The sequence below is a fragment of the Sordaria macrospora genome, chromosome 1 (assembly GCF_033870435.1).
Source record: "Sordaria macrospora chromosome 1, complete sequence".
Taxonomy (NCBI): domain Eukaryota; kingdom Fungi; phylum Ascomycota; class Sordariomycetes; order Sordariales; family Sordariaceae; genus Sordaria; species Sordaria macrospora.
The window spans coordinates 908,973-929,894 of record NC_089371.1 but is presented as its reverse complement, the minus strand read 5'-3'; the positions used below and the strand labels follow the sequence as shown (position 1 = coordinate 929,894).

The 20,922-nt window shown below is 52.6% G+C and overlaps 6 protein-coding genes and 1 non-coding gene across 7 annotated transcripts; 3 read left to right on the top strand and 4 right to left on the bottom strand.

Moving 5' to 3' along the window:
• Positions 1-276: 276 nt before the first annotated feature.
• On the bottom strand, positions 277-2,118 carry SMAC4_05257 (uncharacterized protein; the record flags this gene model as incomplete). The annotated part of the gene is made up of 1 exon (XM_003347008.1): positions 277-2,118. The coding sequence occupies one exon, from the start codon at positions 2,116-2,118 to the stop codon at positions 277-279; it is 1,842 nt and encodes a 613-aa protein (XP_003347056.1).
• A 300-nt stretch (positions 2,119-2,418) lies between these two features.
• SMAC4_05256 (uncharacterized protein) lies at positions 2,419-5,487 on the bottom strand. The gene is made up of 2 exons (XM_003347007.2): positions 3,296-5,487; positions 2,419-3,238 (listed from the first exon to the last, which is right to left on the bottom strand). The coding sequence occupies exons 1-2, from the start codon at positions 4,747-4,749 to the stop codon at positions 2,908-2,910; spliced, it is 1,785 nt and encodes a 594-aa protein (XP_003347055.1). The 5' UTR covers positions 4,750-5,487; the 3' UTR covers positions 2,419-2,907.
• A 180-nt stretch (positions 5,488-5,667) lies between these two features.
• SMAC4_05255 (uncharacterized protein) lies at positions 5,668-7,135 on the top strand. The gene is made up of 2 exons (XM_003347006.2): positions 5,668-5,947; positions 5,999-7,135. The coding sequence occupies exons 1-2, from the start codon at positions 5,890-5,892 to the stop codon at positions 6,904-6,906; spliced, it is 966 nt and encodes a 321-aa protein (XP_003347054.1). The 5' UTR covers positions 5,668-5,889; the 3' UTR covers positions 6,907-7,135.
• Positions 7,136-7,460: 325 nt separating this feature from the next.
• On the top strand, positions 7,461-10,267 carry SMAC4_05254 (uncharacterized protein). Its single transcript, XM_003347005.2, has 2 exons — positions 7,461-9,577; positions 9,642-10,267. Exons 1-2 carry the CDS (start codon positions 7,618-7,620, stop codon positions 10,088-10,090), a joined length of 2,409 nt encoding a protein of 802 aa, XP_003347053.1. The 5' UTR covers positions 7,461-7,617; the 3' UTR covers positions 10,091-10,267.
• A 5,751-nt stretch (positions 10,268-16,018) lies between these two features.
• SMAC4_05251 (uncharacterized protein) lies at positions 16,019-18,308 on the top strand. Its single transcript, XM_003347003.2, has 3 exons — positions 16,019-16,578; positions 16,650-16,861; positions 16,930-18,308. Exons 1-3 carry the CDS (start codon positions 16,504-16,506, stop codon positions 18,047-18,049), a joined length of 1,407 nt encoding a protein of 468 aa, XP_003347051.1. The 5' UTR covers positions 16,019-16,503; the 3' UTR covers positions 18,050-18,308.
• A 567-nt stretch (positions 18,309-18,875) lies between these two features.
• SMAC4_13010 lies at positions 18,876-18,947 on the bottom strand. Its single transcript has one exon. It is a non-coding gene; the product is annotated as a tRNA-Arg (tRNA).
• Positions 18,948-19,256: 309 nt separating this feature from the next.
• On the bottom strand, positions 19,257-20,914 carry SMAC4_05250 (uncharacterized protein). Its single transcript, XM_066090252.1, has 4 exons — positions 20,861-20,914; positions 20,729-20,802; positions 20,536-20,608; positions 19,257-20,478 (listed from the first exon to the last, which is right to left on the bottom strand). The coding sequence occupies exons 2-4, from the start codon at positions 20,774-20,776 to the stop codon at positions 19,523-19,525; spliced, it is 1,077 nt and encodes a 358-aa protein (XP_065945487.1). The 5' UTR covers positions 20,777-20,802; positions 20,861-20,914; the 3' UTR covers positions 19,257-19,522.
• Positions 20,915-20,922: the final 8 nt, after the last annotated feature.

Below are 20,922 nucleotides of genomic sequence, written 5' to 3'. Positions count from 1 at the left end.
ATGTAGTAATCGAAACAACCCATATGTATGGTCTCGCATGCTCCGTGTAACCGTCTTGATGGTGATCTGATGGCGACAACGGGGAAGCGAGTATGTCGTGCCGATGCAACCGTTACCCAAGAGGTTGCCTTCCTTCCTTCCATGTCTGAAGAAACCTTCGGGAAGAGAATGCAGAGAGAAAAAGAGAGATGATCTCGGGAGTCGCCCAACCCATGCCAAGGGGATAAAGCCGAGTACACCCGTTCAACAGGGTAATCGAAGAAGGATGAACTCCGTTCAGTAAACCCCCAAATGATAAATCCCAGGAATATTCCCACCCAACTCATCCACCTTCACAACCGGCACAGTCTCATACCCTTCCCCCTTGACTTCTACAACCTTATCCAACCCTTCCAGCCCCGATCCCTTCTGTCCCACCGGCATCCTCCTCACAGGCCCCAACGCCTCACCCACATGCTCCGCAATCCCCAACAACAAATCATCCGTCCACGGCCTTCCGAGAATCTCCATCCCAATGGGGACTCCCACTGGTGCATCCTGCTTCGCCTCTGAAAATCCCACAGGCACCGTAATAACAGGGCTACCCGTCAGCGCAGCTAATATCCCGTTCCTCCCGCTCTGCGAGGGGGAACCGATTTTTACTACCAAGTTTTTTTGCTCGGGGTAGATTATCGCGTCAAGCCTTTGAAAAGAAAAAGTTTGGGCCAAGGTGGTTTTTAGTTGCGTGATGCCGTGCTGGCGGACAAAGTACTCGGGGGAGGAGGTGGAGCGGTTGAAGGCGGAGCGGATGTAGGAGTATTGGGAGGGGAGGACGAGGAAGGATTTTTGGTTGGGGGTATAGATGTCGCTGAAGCTTCTTGGTCCGTCAGTGATGATGCCGGTGCTGTTGCCCGTCTCGTCAGCGTAGGTGGTTTTCCTCAAATAATCATCCAGCCCCTCGCGAAACTCAAAAGTCTGAACATCCAACTTCGCCGCTATCGTCACCGCGTCGTAAACGGGGTCAGTGATATTAACCAGTCGCACACCAGCTGCTTCCAACCTTTTCAGCGTCCTTTCCATAACCTCGTTGACGGGCGTAGTTTCTTCGCCAGCGGTATGATTCCAAAACCCATCCAAAACCCCCAGTCTAAGTCCATCCAGTTTTCCTAAACCGGAGTATAATGCCTGGCTGTAATCTTTCCCTTTAATCTCAGGGGGTACTAGTGCCGTGGTATTATCCCATTTATAGTCCCCATCACCACCACTCCCAGCACTAGACATAACAGTCATCAAAACCCGCAACTCCTCCACCGTCCTCGCCATCCCACCAACAGCATCCTGCGTCCACCCAACCGGCACCACCCCTTTTCGGTCTACCAATCCCCTCGTAGGCCTCCAACTAACCAAACTATTCGCACTCGCCGGCGATCTCAAGCTATTAACCGTATCGGTGCCCGTCCCCAGTACCGCAAAATTAGCTGCTATCGCCGCCCCCGTCCCTCCCGAACTTCCACCCGGTGTGCGTGTGTGGTCGTAGGGGTTGCTAGTCTGTCCACCTAATGAAGAAACGGATATGCCTTCAAGAGCAAACTCATGCATATTCGTCTTTCCCAGAATAATCGCGCCTGCTTGCTTCAAGGCAACCACTGTCGGCGCGTCGTTTTTGGGGAAATTGTGGGAGAGGGAGAGGGAGCCAGCTGTTGTTGGCATTTCCTCCGTATCAAAATTATCTTTCAGTAAAACGGGGATGCACAAAAGGGGTTGGTTGCTTAAGGTGGTGAAGTTGCCGGATGTGAGTTGGAGTAATTGGTCGTCGATGGAAGACGCGATGTCCAGCGCGTGAGGGTTAAGTGACAAGATGGCGTGCAGGGAGGGGTTGAAGGCTTCGATGCGGGCGAGGTATGAAGAAATAAGGGCGTGGCAGGTTGTTAGACCTGTGAAGAGGGCGTTGTGGATGGAGGAGATGGTGGCTTCGCGGATGTCGAAGGGGGGGTTGTTGGGACCACCACCTAATGGGGTCTGGTTGAGGTCGTTTGGGAGAAGGTTGAAGGCTGATGTTGGTGGTGTTGTTGAGGAGAGGAGGGAGAAGAGGGCGACTTTGCCCAGAAGGGTTTGAGGGCCGCGGAGAGAGGGTAGCATGGCGATGGTTGTTGCTGTTGTGTGAGAGAAAAAGCGCTATACTACGGTCATCTTTGGTTGTGATATGTCTGGTTGGAAATGTCTGTCTTTTTAAGTAACCGCCGAGATGTGAGAGTCCGTCATCCTGGTAAGCCGAGTGATAACAATATTGATGATTTGCATGATAAGAATCAGGTGTATCACGGCTTTAGTAACTTTGATCGCTCGGTTTATTGACCAACTTTGGAAATATTGATGGATGGAAAAAGATAAACATGTGGTTACCGATTGGAGTGGCTTTGTTAACCCCGATTCCCGGATGCCGGGAGAGCCCCGCTCGGGACCCGCAGTCAACGACATAGCTGCTTGGCTCCGATCCGGCTTTCGGCTGCCGTGATAGCCGGGGCAAAGAAACCACGATGATCAAGAGTGTTGAGTTTTGGCAACTGAAGTTAATGCCCTCTTCAAGTTGTCTATCAGCTATCGAACTTGTTCTCTAGATACCGGGTCCAACTATCGGTCAAACCGGCGGAACCTCGGTGTTCTCTTCGCAGCACACCATGATCCACATACAGTCAGCAAGACCGTTACTCATACCAGACATTTGCATCCGAACGGAGCCCCATGAGCTTCAAATGTCCGATCTTTATCCAATCCTTTCTATTTCCACCTAGATACGTACTAAACAGTAATACAGCCCGCTAATTTCGTGCGTACATGCCTATCATGTAGCATCATCGAACATCAACATGCTCCTGACTTGTCCTCACATTCCAACACAATACTCGGGTTTGAATCGAACGTCCAAAATCACCGCTTGCTAGCTCCCACACCCGACGACGCCAACCGCCACGCCTTGAGCGGGAGATCTTGCAAGTGAATGACCTTGGGACGGATGAACATGGTGAACGTCACCACTCCAACCGCCACACAAAGCATATTGACAATGTAGTATCCGTCCTGGATCATATTGCAAGTACCGCCGTCGGCAAGGCACCTGGTCTTGTCCTCCTGGATGGCGCAGCTGAAGGGCTGGCTGAAAGTGGCCGTCTTGGAAGTAGGAACGCACGTGGCGGTGGTGAAGTAGTCGACTAGACGAAGAACGAAGAAGCGGGGGAAGGTACCGCCTAGATTGCAGACACTGGAAGAATGCACGTTAGCATACACTCTCAAGGGTACTATGGGAAAGGAAACTCACGTAGCAAGCAAGGTCATGTATGTACCGCCAATGACCGGGTCCGAAATCCGCGCATGGAAGGCAGAGACGGCGACAAACATGATGGTGTTGGTAAAAGTGGAAAAGATGTGCTCGGCAATGACAACAAGCATGTACCAAGAGGTAACACCCTCAGCAGGGAAGATGACCACAGTGAACTGCGCGAGAACAGCAGCCACCAGACGGCCCATGAAGCCCCAGCACCAGAGACGCATGGGCGTGAACTCCTGCGACCACTTTCCTGCATAGTAACCCAGACCGATCTCGAAGGGGAAGTCGATCAGAACAGTGAGAGCCATGTTCTCGGTACCGAATCCCTTGTCAAGCAGTTTGAGGTTGGTGACGGCATCGTTGGCCTGGAAGCCGATCTTGGCGATGAGATGGATGATGATGATGGTCTGGACGTTCTTGAGGTTGAGCACGCCCCACATGATCTTGTAGACGTCCCAGACACCATCCTCGTTCTTGGTACGCTCCTCGCGCTTTATGAGACCCAAGCCGATGGTCACAGCAATGTAAGCCCAGCCCCAGAAGGTAAGGTATCCGCCCAAATCCATCAAACCGTGGTCAAGCGGCTCAGTGCGGAACCAACGGTTGGCAAACTCCTTGGAATGGAAGGCCAAGAAGACGGTATATGACAGGAACTGGCCAGCAGTTAAGCCGACCGTCTGCGCGGTGGAAGCGTACGAGACATTGCCAGGTGTCAAAAGCGTCAGGGCCCAGCCATCAACGGCAATATCCTGGGTGGCGCACATGAGCACGAGGAAGAACCACCACCAGGTAAAGCTCCAGACCGTAGGACCGCCTTCCTTGCCCATGGAATCCATCAGTCCTCCTACTCTAGAGCCGAGATACAGCATGCCGATTCCGGATAGCAATTGGATAGGCAGAATCCAGCTCTTTCTCCTTCCCACCTTGGGACTCCAAATCGCATCGACAATGGGACTCCATAGCAGCTTGAGGGAGTAGGGGTAGGACGCCAAGCTGAAGACGCCAATCTCGGCATAGGACAGTTTCTTCTTGAGGAGGAAGGGTACCGAGCCCGTAGCCAATCCTAGCGGAACACCCTGCAAGAAGTATAGGAGGACGAGCAGGCCAAAGTTGCGCTGGTCCTGCTTGGGAAGCTCGAAGAACCCATGGTTGTTTACGGCGGCGTCTGTCTTGTCTGGGACGGGGTCGTCAAGGGAGAAGGTTTCCCTGCCGATGATGTTGGCGGTGATGGCTTCGGACGAGGTGTCGTAGCTCTTGTTCCGGCGCATGAGCTCGATGTTGTTGTTCATCTTGTGGAGGCCCGAGGCGACCGTGTCAGGGTCCGAGTCCGAGTCCGAGTCTTTGGTCTTGTTGTTGTTGCCCTTCTTCCCGGCCCCTTTCTTGGAGGCTTTGCAGGACAGCCCGTTCTGTGTCGGCGACTTTGTGCCACGAGTTTTAGTACCCATAGGTACCACTGTGCTTGTGTATGTCTTGGTGGGTGGTTTCGTGTGTGCGTGTGTAGAGGGAGGTCCCGTTTCGTGGGTTACTCGAAAAGGTCAAAGCCTTGTGTGATGGCGGCGCGTGTGGTGAGTGGTCGGGGCCGTCGTCTCGGGGTGAGTGATGATCAACAGACGCTCCCTAAATGGAAGCGAGGGATAGTTTTCCAGAAATAGCGGTCGCCAAAGAGACAACAAGAAGAAGAAGAGATTAACGAAAGACGAGAAGTCGGTAGTAGCGGAGTCGAATAGTCCGGACGAGAGTGGTCGAGAAGGATTGTTGACCAGGGACGAAAGAGACAAGGGTGTGTCTCTGGCCTCTTTGTCAGATTAAAGCTTGACCTTTGCCCTATCAGACCAACTGCCCTAACGAACAGCGCTAACTCTAGTGCCTGTCTCTTGGTGTTGTCGTCGCTGTGGAATGGAACGTTGAGACGCTGGAAGGAAGATGTGGTATCGTGGGGGAGAAAAGGTGCTACCGTGGCCTCTCGGTTGGCTGCCCTGGTGGCAAATAACCTCTAACACGACGCTAGAGATGAATGTTTGAGATTGTTGATGTGCCGTGTGGAAGCAAACAATTTGGGGAATTGAAAGGACTGTGAGGCTCAACCTCTGACTTGAGGAATGAGGAAAGAACTGAAATGTCTGTTAACGAAGGTAACGAATGACTTGCGGGTTTCAGTGTCAAAAAAGGTCAATTGCACTGTTGTCCAGCTTCCTTCCTGTGGAACAGCTTGCTGTCTTTGATGCAGGAACTGCGCTAGTGCGTCATTGGCATGGAATCCAGGGGCAGATCGCTAGCTTCCACTTTGACAGCTGCCGCCCCACAAAGCTTGGTGACTGTTGCACCTGGCGGCTTCATCCCCTGAACTTCAATCGCCAGCAGGGGATTGATTCGCATCAACTCCACCAAAGTAAACAATCGAGTTGCAGCTTCAGGATACAAGGTTTCAAACAAGTCCATTTTCCACGTTATTATACCCCGACTCTGTTGTCTTTGACCCTATTTCTTTGGTTATATCTGCGCACGATTATTTACATCGCGCACATCAACAAAGACGCGTCCACGCTCACCTTCTCACTATTAAAGTGGGTCCCACACAAGTCACCATGTCCTCACCAACACCCTCACCACTGGACATTGAGATCGAGTCTCTCAAATCCAAAAGTAAGCCAACTCCCCTCCTCTTTTATTCCAGCTTTCTAACACACCGCATAGTCACAACCCTGAAATCCAACCTCCGGATCCAAACATCAACCATCCTCTCCTCCCCATCCACCACCTCCCTCCTCTCCAACCCACCTTCTTCTTCCCAGCTCAAACCAAAAGGCATCACCCCAACAATCCTCAAATCCCTCCGCCACTATGCTTCCCTCCAAAAGGCTCATAACCAACAATCGCTCTACCGGACTTGCGCCACCATCACCACCTTCCGCGTGCAAGACCCTGATCCGAACGCGGTAGACGGCGGAGCCGTACTTGGACTGAGGATAGAGGTTTTTGCAAGGGGGAGGTTTGCGAGGCCTTATTATGTTTTGATGAATAGGCCTTTTGCGGCGGGCAGTCGCAAAGAAAATGGGAAGGGGACTGGGAACGGTGGCAAGGAAAACGGCAAAGAGAAAAGCAGGGGCAAAAAGGGGAAGTATGCCAACTGGCTAAGGGTGCATAGACACACCATTCCTCCTTGCGTTCCTCTCTCAGGGCTAGCAGCGCGCTACCTGCCAGCACCGCCAGCACGACCTGACGAACAAGGAAGGGAACAAGATCTGGTCAAGTTTGCGAGACGACTACGAAGGGAGTTGGTGAGGTATCATCACCGTCTTGCAACTATCACAGACCTACGGAAGGCTATCCTCGCTGAGGCCGAGTCGGAGACAAATAAAATCCAAAACGTCACCCCGGCCGACGCCGAAGCGAAGCAAATCACTATCGAATGGGAAGATGGCCAGACGGGAAGGCTGGTCATGGGCGATGATGGGGAGATAGTACAGGTCGTTGCGCTCAATGGTAGCGGAGGGCAAGGAGGTGGGAGTGGCAGGGATAGAGAGGTGGTTAGGGAGTTGGTTGGGCAAGCGAAGCGGGTGGAGGATGTTGTTAGAAGATTAAGGTCTGGGACGAAGGGTTGATATGTTTGATGAGGCGCTTGGGTAGAGTTGGGAGACGGGGAGGGATCAGATTAATCAACTCCCGGGATAGACACCGTTATACGTTTTACTTGGTCAAAGATGGTGGATTCATATCAGTCATTGCTGCCGAACACCAACCAACACAAATCTCAGGCTCAAGGTCAGTTGAGTATTATCCTTTCAAGTTATTCCAGCATAGTATTCGTGAGCTTATTACTAGTAGTCAACCTTACTTGGGAGCGACACAAATCGTGAAATACCACCGGTATGCCCGTGGCTTTAGTTAAGCTGCGTTTCGTTGTTTTTTTTGTTTTTGTTTTTTTCCTACACGCAATTGGGTTTTGCTCAGAACCTCAGCAGGTACTAGGTCAGTTGCAGCCGAGGTAGGACTTGGGAAAGAGGGCGGGGAAGCTGGAGCCTGGAGCCTTGCGCCTGCCGGACGGGCTGAGGGGGGCACCTCGCAATCTCCGAAAAACATTAACTAGGAAGGTGTGTTCTGCCATTCCACATAGGCTTTGGGCAGATACACGTACAATCCAAAGTGAATCTGTTGGAGTGGAATTTTCCAAGTTTCTTCCTCTGGCCAACTCCCCTCTTTGCTCTCGACAGCGCCTCTCTATTCAGAACATACAAGAAAGATTCGGGCAAACCCGCTCATCGCCCTACCTTGACAATCAGGTACTTACTGACAAGAGTTCTTACATTCCCTTGATGGCGGATGTTTGGCCCGGGGCCGGGAGTCCCAAGGAGTCCAAGGATTACCTCTACACTTATCAGAAACTCGAGAACCCCAATGACATCCGTCTCGTCGCCCTTCTCCCTGGCGAACACGACCATGATATAGTCATCGATATCTCCCATGTCCCGCTTCCCGCGCCCATGTCATCTGTGTCGCTCCACCCGGAGAGGATGTCATTGGAACAGGTTGCCGCAACCCTACCTCCCGGCTGGGCGGCGTTTGAGGCTTGGGACGGCCAGTATATCTTTTGGGGAGATGACGGATCAGCCGTGGAGCGGTTTACATGGACTCACCCCGACCCATCGTTCAACCATGCCCTCTACCAAAACCCAAAGCGTGCCAATTTCGAGCCCAGCTATGAAGCCCTTTCATATACCTGGCGCAATGCGGCAGGAGGGAAACCAGAGACGATCTATATCTGGACGGGTATCCATGACCAGGAACAGGACACATCCACCGCCTCGACAGCACAGCAGTTCACCAAAGGATCGATTCCGCCTCGAAGCTACAGCTGCCTCCAGGTTGGCCACAATCTTGCGTCAGCCATGCGGCATCTACGTAATCGAACGGAGAAACGCATGCTTTGGATAGACGCCCTGTGCATAAACCAATCTGATACCGACGAGAGAAATGCTCAGGTCCAGCGCATGTGCGATATCTTCAAGCTGGCGGAAAAAGTTGTTTTCTGGCTCGGTGCAGAAACCGAGAACAGCACACGCGCCCTACAGGCCCTTGAATATCTCGGAAAACAGTCCGTCTCCACGTTAAACGACTGGAAGCTCATGACACCGGAAGCCACCGAGCCAGACTGGTATTTGAAAAAAACCAACGTGGTCCGAGCCTACCCTCACGAGACGTGGACTGCCATCAATGACCTCTTATGCCGCGAGTGGTTCTACCGTCAATGGATTGTACAGGAGATTAAACTCGCAAGGGGCGCTGTCCTGTGCTGCGGCGATACGTCCATTGACTGGCTCTACTTCCGCTATGCGATCCGGAACCTGTATCAGAAGGAAAGCCTTCCCCATTCGCTTTCTCGCCCCGTCCTTTCCGTCGTCAACAACCTCGTGCAACCAGAGAGCGGAGCCGTACCTCTTTCCGATCTCATGTTTCAGCTGAGCAAGACCAGGTACTCGGACCCGCGAGACCGTGTCTATGGCTTACTTGGGCTGCTTACCCCAGCCTTTCGCAACAAGATTCGCCCCGACTACAAGATGACGGTCGGCGACGTTTTTAGAAAGACCTTCCTTGCCCACGCTCGGCATGTCCAGCGTCTGGAACTCTTGCACCACTGTCATTTGACAAAGTCGGCAAACTTGAGGGACTTGTTTCCGTCTTGGGTTCCAGATATGTCCGATTCTTCGCTCCCTCCGATGATGAGATATCAGTTTGCCGCCGGGTTTTCACGTTACCACCTGCCCGACACGGAAGCGACTGGCAACTCGGAGCGGTGGTCACCGCCACACTCGGACGGCGCAAGAACAAGGACCTTGGTGGTGCTCGGACTCCGGTGCGCCTCGGTCAAATCTGTCTCGTCAAAGTTTCCAGAACAGGTTGATGATTTAGTCTGCAGTGTCAGGAACTTGGCATCTGACGAGTTGGCTGCGAACAACACAGAGACATACGTTACTGGAGAGCCCTTCAAGGTCGCGTTTGCCAAGACGTTGTGTGGCGACCGTCTTCGCGAGAGATTTCCTGGTGCGGACGAGTCGCACTCCCCTAGCTTGACCACCTGGCTTCAACAGAACTCCGCCTATGCTTTATTCGGCGACGGCACACGCCTGGGCAGTTCCGCTGTGGTGGATTTCGTCACCAGTGAAGAATCAACCCTCCCTTGGTTCGAACACACTGTTCTGGAGCGCCTCATGAACCGGCGTTATGTGGTGACGGAGGAAGGGTATGTAGGTCATGGACCCCCTGATATTCAACCAGGTGAGTAATGGATTTCCACACATATCAACAACCCCACCTCTACTGACGAGCATTCACACTGCAGGCGACATCATCTGCGTCCTCCTAGGTCTTTGCACCCCTGCCGTCCTACGACCGCGACCACAATCAAGCAGCTCAAGACACGCAGAAGAGTTTCTGTACGTTGGCCCAATCTACGTGTACGGTCTTCATGACGTGATTGGCATATTAGGCCCATTACCCAAGCCATGGCGTGTTCAGGTGCTTCAGAACGAGTCCGGCTTTTGGGGCACATATCGGTTCTTCAACCCTGACGCCAACGAGCTATCGGATGAGGATCCAAGACTACCTTCCCTAGAGTTGGAAGGCATATGGGAGCGACTGGATGGTATCAAAAGGACGGCCGATGATCCAGTGGTTTTCCAGCGTTTCAGGAACAAGCTGACTGGCGAGACGATCAGCCATGACCCGCGGATGGAGCCCGATGCTCTGAGAGCCCGGGGAGTTGATGTCCGGGCTTTCAATCTGGTGTAAGGTAGGTAGTGGCGGTTTCCCACCGGCTTCATGTCCATGATACTCCCATGTGATGCCTCACATGCACGAATCCAGGTTCCAGCCTGCTGGAGCGGTCGGGCACGACCCAGGGCTTTATAGGTTGTTCTCTTTTGAATTGCACTTCTGACTAAGCCAGTCATTGATCGCCACTTTAACTACTCATCCGTATAATTATTCATCCGTATAATCATTTCTATTTTGGACGCCGCATTCTCAAAGACACACCACTGAAAGCCAGCATTCCACCACCACCATTCCGGCTGAGAGTTCCACTGAACGAGAACGATTTCAGGTTGCAACCACCAAGTTCCATAAATGTTGGGTCATTTGATGCTCATGTGTAGGCACCGGCTGGAAAGTCTTGAGGTCGGCACACCCTTCATGAATTACCCCTCCCTTCACGGGTCTTCTGGTTGGGTGCCTTGTGTGCGAGCATGGACATGGTGCTTATGTGAGGCGTTCAATCGAGCGACATCGGATGGTATCTGGCAACCGGTCGGCCCAAGTGTGTGCTGACGCTTCACTTTCGTCTCCAAGGAGGCTACCTAACTCAAGTCGAGTCCAGTCCAGTCGCTCCTCTTCCTCCCCTCGTCTCACCCATTAGTCAGTGTCCGTCAGCGCACCCACACCATGGGAAGCAGTCTCTGAAGAGGGACACATAAAGGGAGCATAGATACCACCCCCTGACCTTTCCTCATCCAGTTTCTCCCCTCAGTACATCAACGCCATCACCTTGTCTTCAAACCCCGAAGACCTGACCTATTTCGCACACATGCGGAAAGTATCAAGCGTCTCACCCCCAACCTTATCGTTAGACAGGTAAACTACCTACCTCTAGGTAGTGGCTGTCCTCAGAAGCGGCGGAAATTTCGGAGTAAGCTTAGCCCCCATCGATCACCCACAATGACTAGAAAAATACCACCTGAGTACCTAGTCACTAACAAACAATTTTAGGTGATCTCCAGTCCGCCGCCAGTGACTCACGAGTCACGACATGTTATCCGCTCAAGAAGACTACGAGAAGGGTGCCGCCATGAAATACGCCTTGCCGCTTTCTTTGTCCGGCTACAGACATCCCCCTGATCCACCCCCACCTACGCCGGGTCCGCATGACGGTTAAGGGGTAAAAGGGTGAGGAGGGGGCAGGAAGCAGCACCCTTTGTGTCGGGGAGGGGGTGCATAGGGATGGTTTTTCTTGTGTAGATCTGAACCTGTTTTTTTTTGGTTTTTTTTTTTTGGTTCTAGGGGATGCATCATCTCGGTTTGCTAAGTGTTCCTGTTTGGGAACAGGGCTGCTACAGGCTGCTTCGGAGGAGGTTGAGGGGAAGAAGGGTGCGGTACGGGTACGGGTACGGGAGTGGGAATGGGAAGAGTGGAAAGAGTATCAGTGGGGTGGTCATGTCTCCAAAGGAATATGGTTGGAACTTGACGGGAACTATGCGTTGGTCTTCTTTCTCTCGACGTGTTGTTGTTGTGGTTGAGTACCTCTAGCTATAGATATGTGATGATGATGACTGTTCAACCAACCAACCAGAATTTACCAGGTTGTATTGATCTTGACCCGTAGGCTATATGAATACCTTTAGGTAGGCAATCGTTCCTTGTCTCATTATCCGCTGTTTCTCACCGATAACAACCCTTCCATTTGACTTTTGTCGTATACCATAGATAGGTACTTGATTTTATAATCATCATTCCGATCATGACTCATCCCGATTTCGAACACCAGCATTAGAATTAACCTTGCACTCTTCCCAGGCCAGCTCGAAGTCCGGGGTACATCGGCAAAAGTCGTCCCTCAGTCCACCTGCCACGGCATAGCTTGTACCCCACCCCTGCTCAATCCCTAAAGACTTCAACAGCCTGTGCATATGTGCATAGGTAGGTACCCTTCCATCTTCCAAAATCACGAGTCCTAATGCACCCATCCTTATTCATTTGCCCTCATATTCCTCAAGTTACAGAGCTGCACAGTTACAGACTCGCAGATCGAAAGTAAATGCGGAAAGGCTCGGCCCGGTGGTGGAAGGGGACACGACGCACGACGGTGCATGGTACGACGCTATTTTGCCTGAATGAGGGTGAGTGTGGGGCGAGGACGATTGGATGTACTCGGCATTGTGATACGAATTGTAGGGGCGTATAGAGGGGAGCGTGACGTTGTGTATGAGTGAATGGATGGATGGTGGATGGTGGATGTAGGACAGAGCGTGGTTTGAAGGCGGGTATCCATCTCAGTTAGTACTAGGACGACCAGCGCACGACGTTGACGTATCTGTTGTGGTTGTGGTATGTTCTTTTGGGTGAGCGTGGGTTGGCGAATGAGTGATGTTCCAGAGTCTGGGCGGTATGGGAAGGTCTGGGCGGTCTGAAATCCTGAATAAGTGTGGTGGTTTCTCAATGGGTGAGCATTGCTTGATGAAGGGCGAGTAAGGAGCGCCTCAGAGTTACTTCATTGGGGATATTGCATTACAGAAACTAAATGAACCCGTAGTTTACATCGAGCTGGTATAATGTGGAGGTATGGCCAAAGAACACCAGAGACGACCATGAGAGAGTATATGATAAACGAAAATGTGTATTAAACTTTTTACCTCCATCGGAGGCCATAAGAGAAAAAGAAGTTATCGATCATTAGAAGTAGCTCCCCCGTCCTAACCAATTCCTTGCTTCCTCAAAACGCAATGGTCTTTCAACGGTCTCTCAGCGGTATCTTATCTCTGTAAGCCACCAAGTAGTCCAACCCGCCCATTAAACCAAGAAGAAGAATCTGCTCTAAATACTCTTTTTTTTCCAAAAACCGTCCCATCGTTGCTCTTCCTGACTAAAATCAAAGTTTTCTCATTACTGTATACCCCTCCTCACTATTTCCAGTTCATAACAACATAATCCTCATCCCTTAAAAAAGGGCAGCAAAGACAGCAATAACAGCCAACGCACCACCAGCGTGATGAGCGCGCTCGACCGAAGCGCCAGCAGTGACGATAGGACCAGGGCTGGTGGTAGCGGTCGGGGGTGGGGAGCCACCACCGCCACCACCACCACCGCTGCCGCCGCCGCCAGAGCCACCCGAGCTGGTGGGCTTAGTGGGAGATGGACCGGAAGTTTGCGGTGGCGGCGGAGCAGCGGATGTAGTTGGGTTGCCGGGCGAAGGGTGAGTTGAGGCAGGAGGTGCTGGAGAAGCACCGCCGCCACCGCCACCGGAGCTGGCGGGTGGTGCCGGGGGAGGCGGAGGCGGAGGCGGAGGAGATCCGGAAGACGCAGGAGGTGCAGGAGGAGCCGGAGGAGCAGGAGGAGCGCCTGATGAGGCCGGGGGTGCGGGCGGGGCAGGAGGAGCAGGAGGAGCACCTGATGAGGCCGGGGGTGCGGGCGGGGCAGGAGGACCAGGAGGAGCGCCTGATGAGGCCGGGGGTGCGGGCGGTGGCGGAGGAGGTGCTGGGGGACTACCAGACGATGCAGGAGGAGCCGGTGGTGGCGGAGGAGGTGGTGGTGGAGGAGAGCCGGTAGAAGCTGGAGGTGTCGGAGGAGGTGGAGGCGGCGGTGGCGGCGCAGGACCTCCGGAGCTTATAGGGCAGACGGTGGTGCTGACCGGAATGGTGACTGTGGTGACCACAGTACTATGGTCCGGGCATGAGGTAACAGCAGGTGGGCAGCTGGTGATGGTATGGACTGCCGTGGTGTAGACGGTACTTGTCGTCCACTGTCCGTCGCCGCCTTTATCGGGACCACCAGCAGCGGTGGTGGTAGGGGCCGGGGCCGGAGGATAGCTGACGGTGCCGGCACCCCATGATTCAAAGATGGAAGAGACGTCACCGTAGTGAGCTGACACCGAGGCCGCACAGGCCAGAGCAAAGGTGGCAGTCTTCATCCTCCTTGTTCCGGCTACGGATGGTAGAGATTGCCTTGAGGAACGGTCTTGGTAGGAAGAGAGGAGTGAGTGACTTGAACGAGTGGATGATGGAAGTTGGTGATACTGAGTGATGGTCCGAGTCCCAGATATGGGAAGGAACGGCCCTTTTTAAGTTACCGTTGTATCTGCTTCCCGTACCCGCCTCCTTCTTGTGCGATGTCAGAGAAACATGGCAAGGCAGCACAAAGAACGTTCGGCTGGATACTTTTTTTGCCAGTCGCTTGGAGAGTCCAAAGCTGTGGTTGGACCCAACGGCACCCAACGGCAGCGAGAGACCAAGCGGACTGAAAGTCACAACTGGTGGAACCCCGACACGGACGACAGCTGACGGGACACAAAGAGGCGCCGCGTTACTGCGTACACTGACAGCAGGTGAACGGGTCGGTCTGGGCGGCTAAACGGGCGACAGTATAGACCGAGTGTCTTGAAATCATATAGAACGGTCTGCGGCGTATTCAAGAGAGAGACATTGTCGGACTAAAGGTGGTGCGTCTGAAGATAGCTGGAAAAAACAGGTCTCGGGTTACGCATGGCTCAGCATCAGAACTCGGCGAACGGGCGCAGCCTGGAATATCCATGAGGCGTTCCCCTGATCCACCCGAATTCAACTGGAGATTGATTCCTGTTCTCCGCGCAAGGTCAGTGATGTTTTCGGTGACAATTCCAAACGGGGAAGAATCCTGTCGTGGCCATGTTCAAAATCAGATACGAACGCCCAGCTAGGCCCCTTTGGAAGTATAGACTCAACGGTCCAGTCAACAGACCCAGCCATCAGCTGCAGTGTTCCTTCCCCTGCATCTTCTTTGGTGTTCAGCCATGTGCCGGCAGTCAGCACGTTCCCGCACGTACTTAAGGCAAGCCATGTCCGTTATGTGTGCACATTACTTTATGCCGGGGAAGCAAAGGTGAGGCGGAGACGATCGATGACAGACGGGATCTTGAAGTTCTCAAAGTGTGGTTAATCTCAGATGGCCCTTTTCTTCGTCTAGACCAGGCACAGCTCTCTCTCTCTTGGCCCAACTCGAGGCAGCACGAGTTGAGTTGTGATGTACTTAAGCGGAAACATCGTATATGCGGCAGATCGTGTCCGGTACTTAGGCAAAAGACAGGATGGGATGATGCAAGGGCTCGCACGCTTGTGGTTGCCCCAGTCAGTCGGCTCGGGGACATGCGTCGATCATTGCGACTCCAACTGTGATGCCATGTTGAGAACATGAGATGAGACGAAGTAGTGGCCGGCAGCTAGCCAGCCTTGCTCGCCTTGCTCGCCTTGCTCATATCCACAAGTAACCAAGAATGACGGCGGTGGCAGCATTGCCGGAGATCTGGGTATTACCCGAGAGTCAATAGAGAATATGACCCTGGACTTCTTCACTTCAGGTTGCTCGGCCTCCAAGTCTTGTCTGTCGCACCAACGAGTGGAAATGAGAGGTTTCTGAGTTGGATATTGAAGAGAAGAGTAAACAACAACGTTTACACAAACACACACCAAGGAGATGCCTGCCTTTGTGTGATTGCCTCCTCACCAAACGGGGACGAGTAAGGAAGGGAAGACCTTGGAAAAAGAAGAGACAATAGATGGGTTTGTATGGTAATAATGGTTAGATATAGATGATGGAGGGCCACAGTTCTGTCTTGGACATGTTGATTGGGGATACACCGTGGTTCGACCTTGAAACATGGCGCTGGCCACAAGTTCCGTTTTGGGAAGAGAATGGAAGACAGCAGAGATGTGGTGGTGATTGGGTTGACTCAGGTTGTGGTGGTGGTAATGTTTTGCAGGAGAGACAGCTGCAGTGAGTTGATGGAGATGCAGGTTGTTGCGGGGAAGACTTGCTTGATGTTGTTGATGTTGCTTGTGCCACATCGTGGCTGCAGCTAGTTGTGGCTTTATCCTCGCTGTAAGCGCTGCCTGCCGGGAACCCATTTCTGATGCCGCAGTGCCCCCAGCATCAAGGTACCTATTTGAGGTCCATGTTCCAGAACGAACTTGTCATTCGACCCGATTGAGCTCTCGAATGTTTGGTTTGGGACAGCTTTCAGTTGTGGTTTGGTTTTGGAACTCTGTTCGGATCACAGTCGCTTCCTTCTCTTCCATATCCAATACAGCTTCTTTTCGCTCCAATGCTTGACACATTTCAGTACAATACAACTTGTGAAACGTAAACAACGGAAACTCGTCCTCTTCTCCTTCCACTCAGAGTTCCAGTGCCTATAGTGGACCCCCAAGGATCCCCAGGAGTCTTCTGGGCGTTTCAAGCAGCGTGACGTCGCTTCAACCTTCCCGTCCTTCCACCAGCAGCTCCATCCGATTTCCATCTCCTGACTTTCTCAACTTCGAGCACGTCCAAATCTCCGGTCCCGAAATCTGAACAAAGTCTGAATCTCTCGAGGTCTTACTGCTTCTTCAACAACCTGCTCAGCAAAACAAGAAAGGAACTTCCCGTTCGTCTTCTTGGGTAGCTTAGCTTCAGCAGCAGGGATGACGACGCCCGTCGAACCCGCCACCCGCAAGAGGGTTCTCAAAGTCATTTTCTTTTCTTTGTTGCTTGATTTGGTATGTACTCTCCAAAAGATCGCGAATGGAAGCTCAAGAACCAAGAGGACTAATTGCACCGAAAACAACAGATCTCATTTACTTTTATTCTCCCATTATTCCCAAAGCTACTCGAATTCTACCGCAACGTAGAAGCTCCCCTCGATCCTTCGGCACCACCATCCAAGACCCTTCTCTCCAGTGTCTTGGGCTACCTTAACACTTACAAAGCTTCCTTTGCGCGACCAATTGACTCGCGATATGACATTGTTCTGCTCGGCGGTGCCTTGGGGAGTCTCTTTTCGTATGTACCAGTCTCTAGCAACATTCCATATCTGCAAACCTTCCGCTAACAGTGGTAACCTTCTCCAGCCTCCTCCAAGCCATCGCCTCCCCCATAATCGGCCACTTCTCCGATCGCTATGGCCGCCGCACCGCCCTTCTTCTCAGCATGACAGGCAACATCCTCTCGGTGCTCCTCTGGGTCATGGCCACCGACTTCCGCACCTTCCTCGCCTCGCGCATCGTCGGCGGTCTCTCCGAGGGCAACGTTCAGCTGGCCACGGCCATCGCAACCGACATCTCGGACCCTTCAAAGCGCGGCTCGACCATGGCCCTCATCGGAGCCTGCTTCTCTATCGCCTTCACCTTCGGTCCTGCCCTGGGCGCATGGCTGAGCACTTTCAGTACCGTGGCCGCCAACCCCTTCGCGACAGCCGCCGGCGTGTCTCTGACTTTGATCGTCGTCGAGACGATATACCTCTACTTCTGTCTGCCTGAGACACTCCCTGCTCTGACGCACAAGACTCAACCTACCGGCGCTCAAGTCAACGATACCGAGACCGAGGCCGAGAAGAAACCAGCAACTGCAACCACCCCCGCGGCCGTCCACCGCACAAACTCCCACTTCCTCCTCAACCTCACCCACCTCTCCTTTCTCCTCTTCTTCTCCGGCATGGAATTCTCCCTCCCCTTCATGACCTACGACCTCTTCGCCTACGACTCCTCCAAGAACGGCCGTCTGCTCGGTTTCGTCGGCCTGATCGCCTCTCTTCTCCAAGGCGGCGTCACCCGTCGCCTACCTCCCTTGCTCTCCGTTCGCATCGGCGTGGTAGCATGCTTGCTAGCGTTCATCATGCTTGGCCGTATCACCTCCGTTTCTGGGCTCTACGGCGCTGCTACGTTATTGGCAACGACATCAGCGACGGTCGTCACGGGGTTGAATGCCTTGAGCAGCTTTGAGTCGCATGAGGGCGAAAGGGGTGGGAAGTTGGGCATGCTGAGGAGTTGGGGACAGCTGGGGAGGGGATTGGGCCCGGTGTTGTTTACGAGTGTTTATTGGTGGGCGGGGAGAGAGGTTGCATATGGGATTGGTGCGTTGGGGATGAGTTGGGTGACGTTGTTGGTGTTGTATACATTGAAGACGCCGCCGGGGAGTGAGAGTGTGAAGGCGGCGAAGGCGGAGGTGGCGGACGAGAAGAAGGAGTTGTAAAATAGCGTGGATGTTTTGAGTGTTTTGGGTATTCTTGATACATACTGATGAGAGTTGCACATAACTGTACAAGCGCTTGATTGGGATACATACCAAAATTTGGATGGTGGACGATAGAGCATTTCGATGTATATAATTCCAAGTGTCGTCTATGGAGCATATTTCTCGTCATTCCAACCCGCTCACGTTCACAATGATATGACGGGCTTCGCTACCATCTTGTACAGTCCAATACTGGTTTCTTTGTCCGTTCCGTGCCCAGCCATTATATCTTGTCGTCATCAGGTTTGTAGTACGTCGGGATAAATCTCGTCCAGAATACTAGGAGCACTAAGCTAATAAACAAACCGTTATGACATGGTACCTTCATTTTCATCAGCATTCTTTTGTTTCTGAGGTGCAACGGGTACACCATAATAGGCGACTGACTATGTTGACAAAAAAAAGCCCGACGACTCTACACGAAGATAGGTAGATAACCCACCCCCATTTATTTGCAATTTCGCGACAATGTCAAAAGAAAAAATACGTCCAGCAAGATACCAATCCTTACTTTTAGGTTATCTTGTGAAATGTCATGGTCATCATCTAGTACTTCACGGCCACCATAACAGTCCACGACATGGCGGCACAACACCATCAAAACACCACAAAAAACATCACCAACCAACCAAACCAAAACAAACCATCAATCCCACGCATATACGCACACGCACTCGCCCAGGACAAACTTATGTAAAGAGGACTTCACTGGTTACAAAAGCACCACACAGACAAACAACGGTAAAGGTAAAACGCAAAAGGATGAACAAAAAAAGGAAAGCTGCGATCGCGGTGGGACTCGAACCCACAATCTACAGATTAGAAGTCTGGCGAGTTACCATTTCTCTACGCGACCTTCGTTTCGTCCTACCATACCAAGGTAGGTAGGTATGTTGGTTGTTGGAAGGGGGTGCTGGTTGATGGGGTTATAAGGTGCTTGGGCCGTGGGCGGGAGGCAGGCACGTTAATGGGCTAGGGAGTATGGGATGAAAGGGGTGAAAGGATATGTGGAAGGAAGGAGATGGAAGTGGAAGGTGCGGGAAGTTTGCTTCCATGTTGTAAGGTGGGTGGATGACTGCCGGTTTCCGATGGCGGTGGGCGACGACGTGGGGGTTCAAGGTTAATGGCGTAAAGTGGAAAGCTTAAGTGAGGCCGTTTTCATGTCTTGATCATACTTTCTTATATTGATGTGGTCATGGTGTTCCATAACTAGCAGGTAGGGGACCATGGGCTCAACTTTTAAAAATGTATGATGAGGCGAGAATGCTTCACAAACAAAGAACAAGAGGGAATCATAAAAACCTATAAAACCGAGAGAACCTAAAACGAGAAACCACAATAGACCCTTATCCTTTCCCAGATCATTAGACCAAACGAAGAACGACCGCCGTGAACCACGTGAATAGTCACACACTGACACATGCCGTACGCTTAAGCCTCTACCTCCTCAACCTCCTCAACCGTCTCTTGCTCCTCCACCACCATCTTCCTCACCCCCTCCCCGTCCGCCGCCGCGCTCGTCCTCAAAACCTTATCCAACACTGACGCCGCTCTCCCAATCACACCCCCCTCCTGCTTCGCGCCCATAACGCCCGTCTTGATCGCCGCCCTCCACTTCCTTTCAAAAACCTGCACCCTCGAGATCCTATCGGGGTACATCTCGCCATCCTCATCCCTCTGTGCGCCCCACAGATTCAGATACGCGAATGGGTTCGGGATCGTCGGCATCCGGTAGATACTATCCCAATATCTCTGCTCGTCATACGGCAGGGGAGTCTCCGGTCTGAAACCGGCTTCTAGAAACTTGGCGAGGATGGTGATCTGTTTTGCCTGAGCCTCGCCGTTCTTCTTGGAGACTTTGTTGAGCGAGGTCTTGGTTGCACTGGTCCAGCCTTTGACGGACAGGGTGGAGGCTACGCTGGGGTTCCAGCCTAGCATCGACGAAAAAGAGTTGAGGGTTTTGAGCCACCCGCCGGGGCAGGAGACGGTCTCATCTGGGCAGACTTCGATGAGCCATTCGAGCACGGATAAAGTGTCGGAGCGGATGTCGGTCGAGAGATGCGTCATGCCGCCGCGGATGTACATGAGGATTTTCTCGACATGGGGCGCGACGTCGGAGGGCGGGAGGGCGCGCAGGAGCTTGAGGAAGTTGGTGCGCACGTTGGCGACGGAGTCGGTGATTAAGGGCAAAAGCTTAGTGAGCAGGTTGGGCACGCCGACTGGGTTGAAGATGGGCTTGGAGGAGAGGTCCTTGGTTAGTTGGACGAGAGCTTCTTGGCGCAGCTTGTCGGATTTGGAGTTGATGGCTTGGTTGAGGTGTTGCTTGAAGAGGCCAACGAGGTCAACGCCGTCGAGGGCGGCGAGGGTGTGTTGGTTTACGACGATGGCTGGGATGTAGTTAGCAAGTGTATCGATGAGGAGAAGTGAGATAAGTGATGACCAACATTTGGACTTGAAGCTCGTGTCGGTAAAGTTGGCTGCTTTGGCTTTGGCCTTGCCGACCTTCAACTTGGCTTTCTGTTGTGATGATCATATGTGTTAGTGAGAAGGTCCGATAAGGGGGGGCATCTGATAAAGCCAGGGAGCCGCAACAGCAGCCCCCCCTCAGATCAATGGAATGGGTGAAAAATGACATACATTGAAGTCCTTCTTCTTCTCCCTCTTTTTCTTGTCGCTGGAACCCATTTTGACGGTATTTGATGGGTAACAGTCTAAGCAAAGTTAGACGGACAGCCTCTTCTTATCAGTGATTGATATGGGAATACTTACCTTGGCCCTTTGTAAGTGTATCGCTGGTGAAGCGCAGAGTGAACGAACGATGTGAGTTTGGA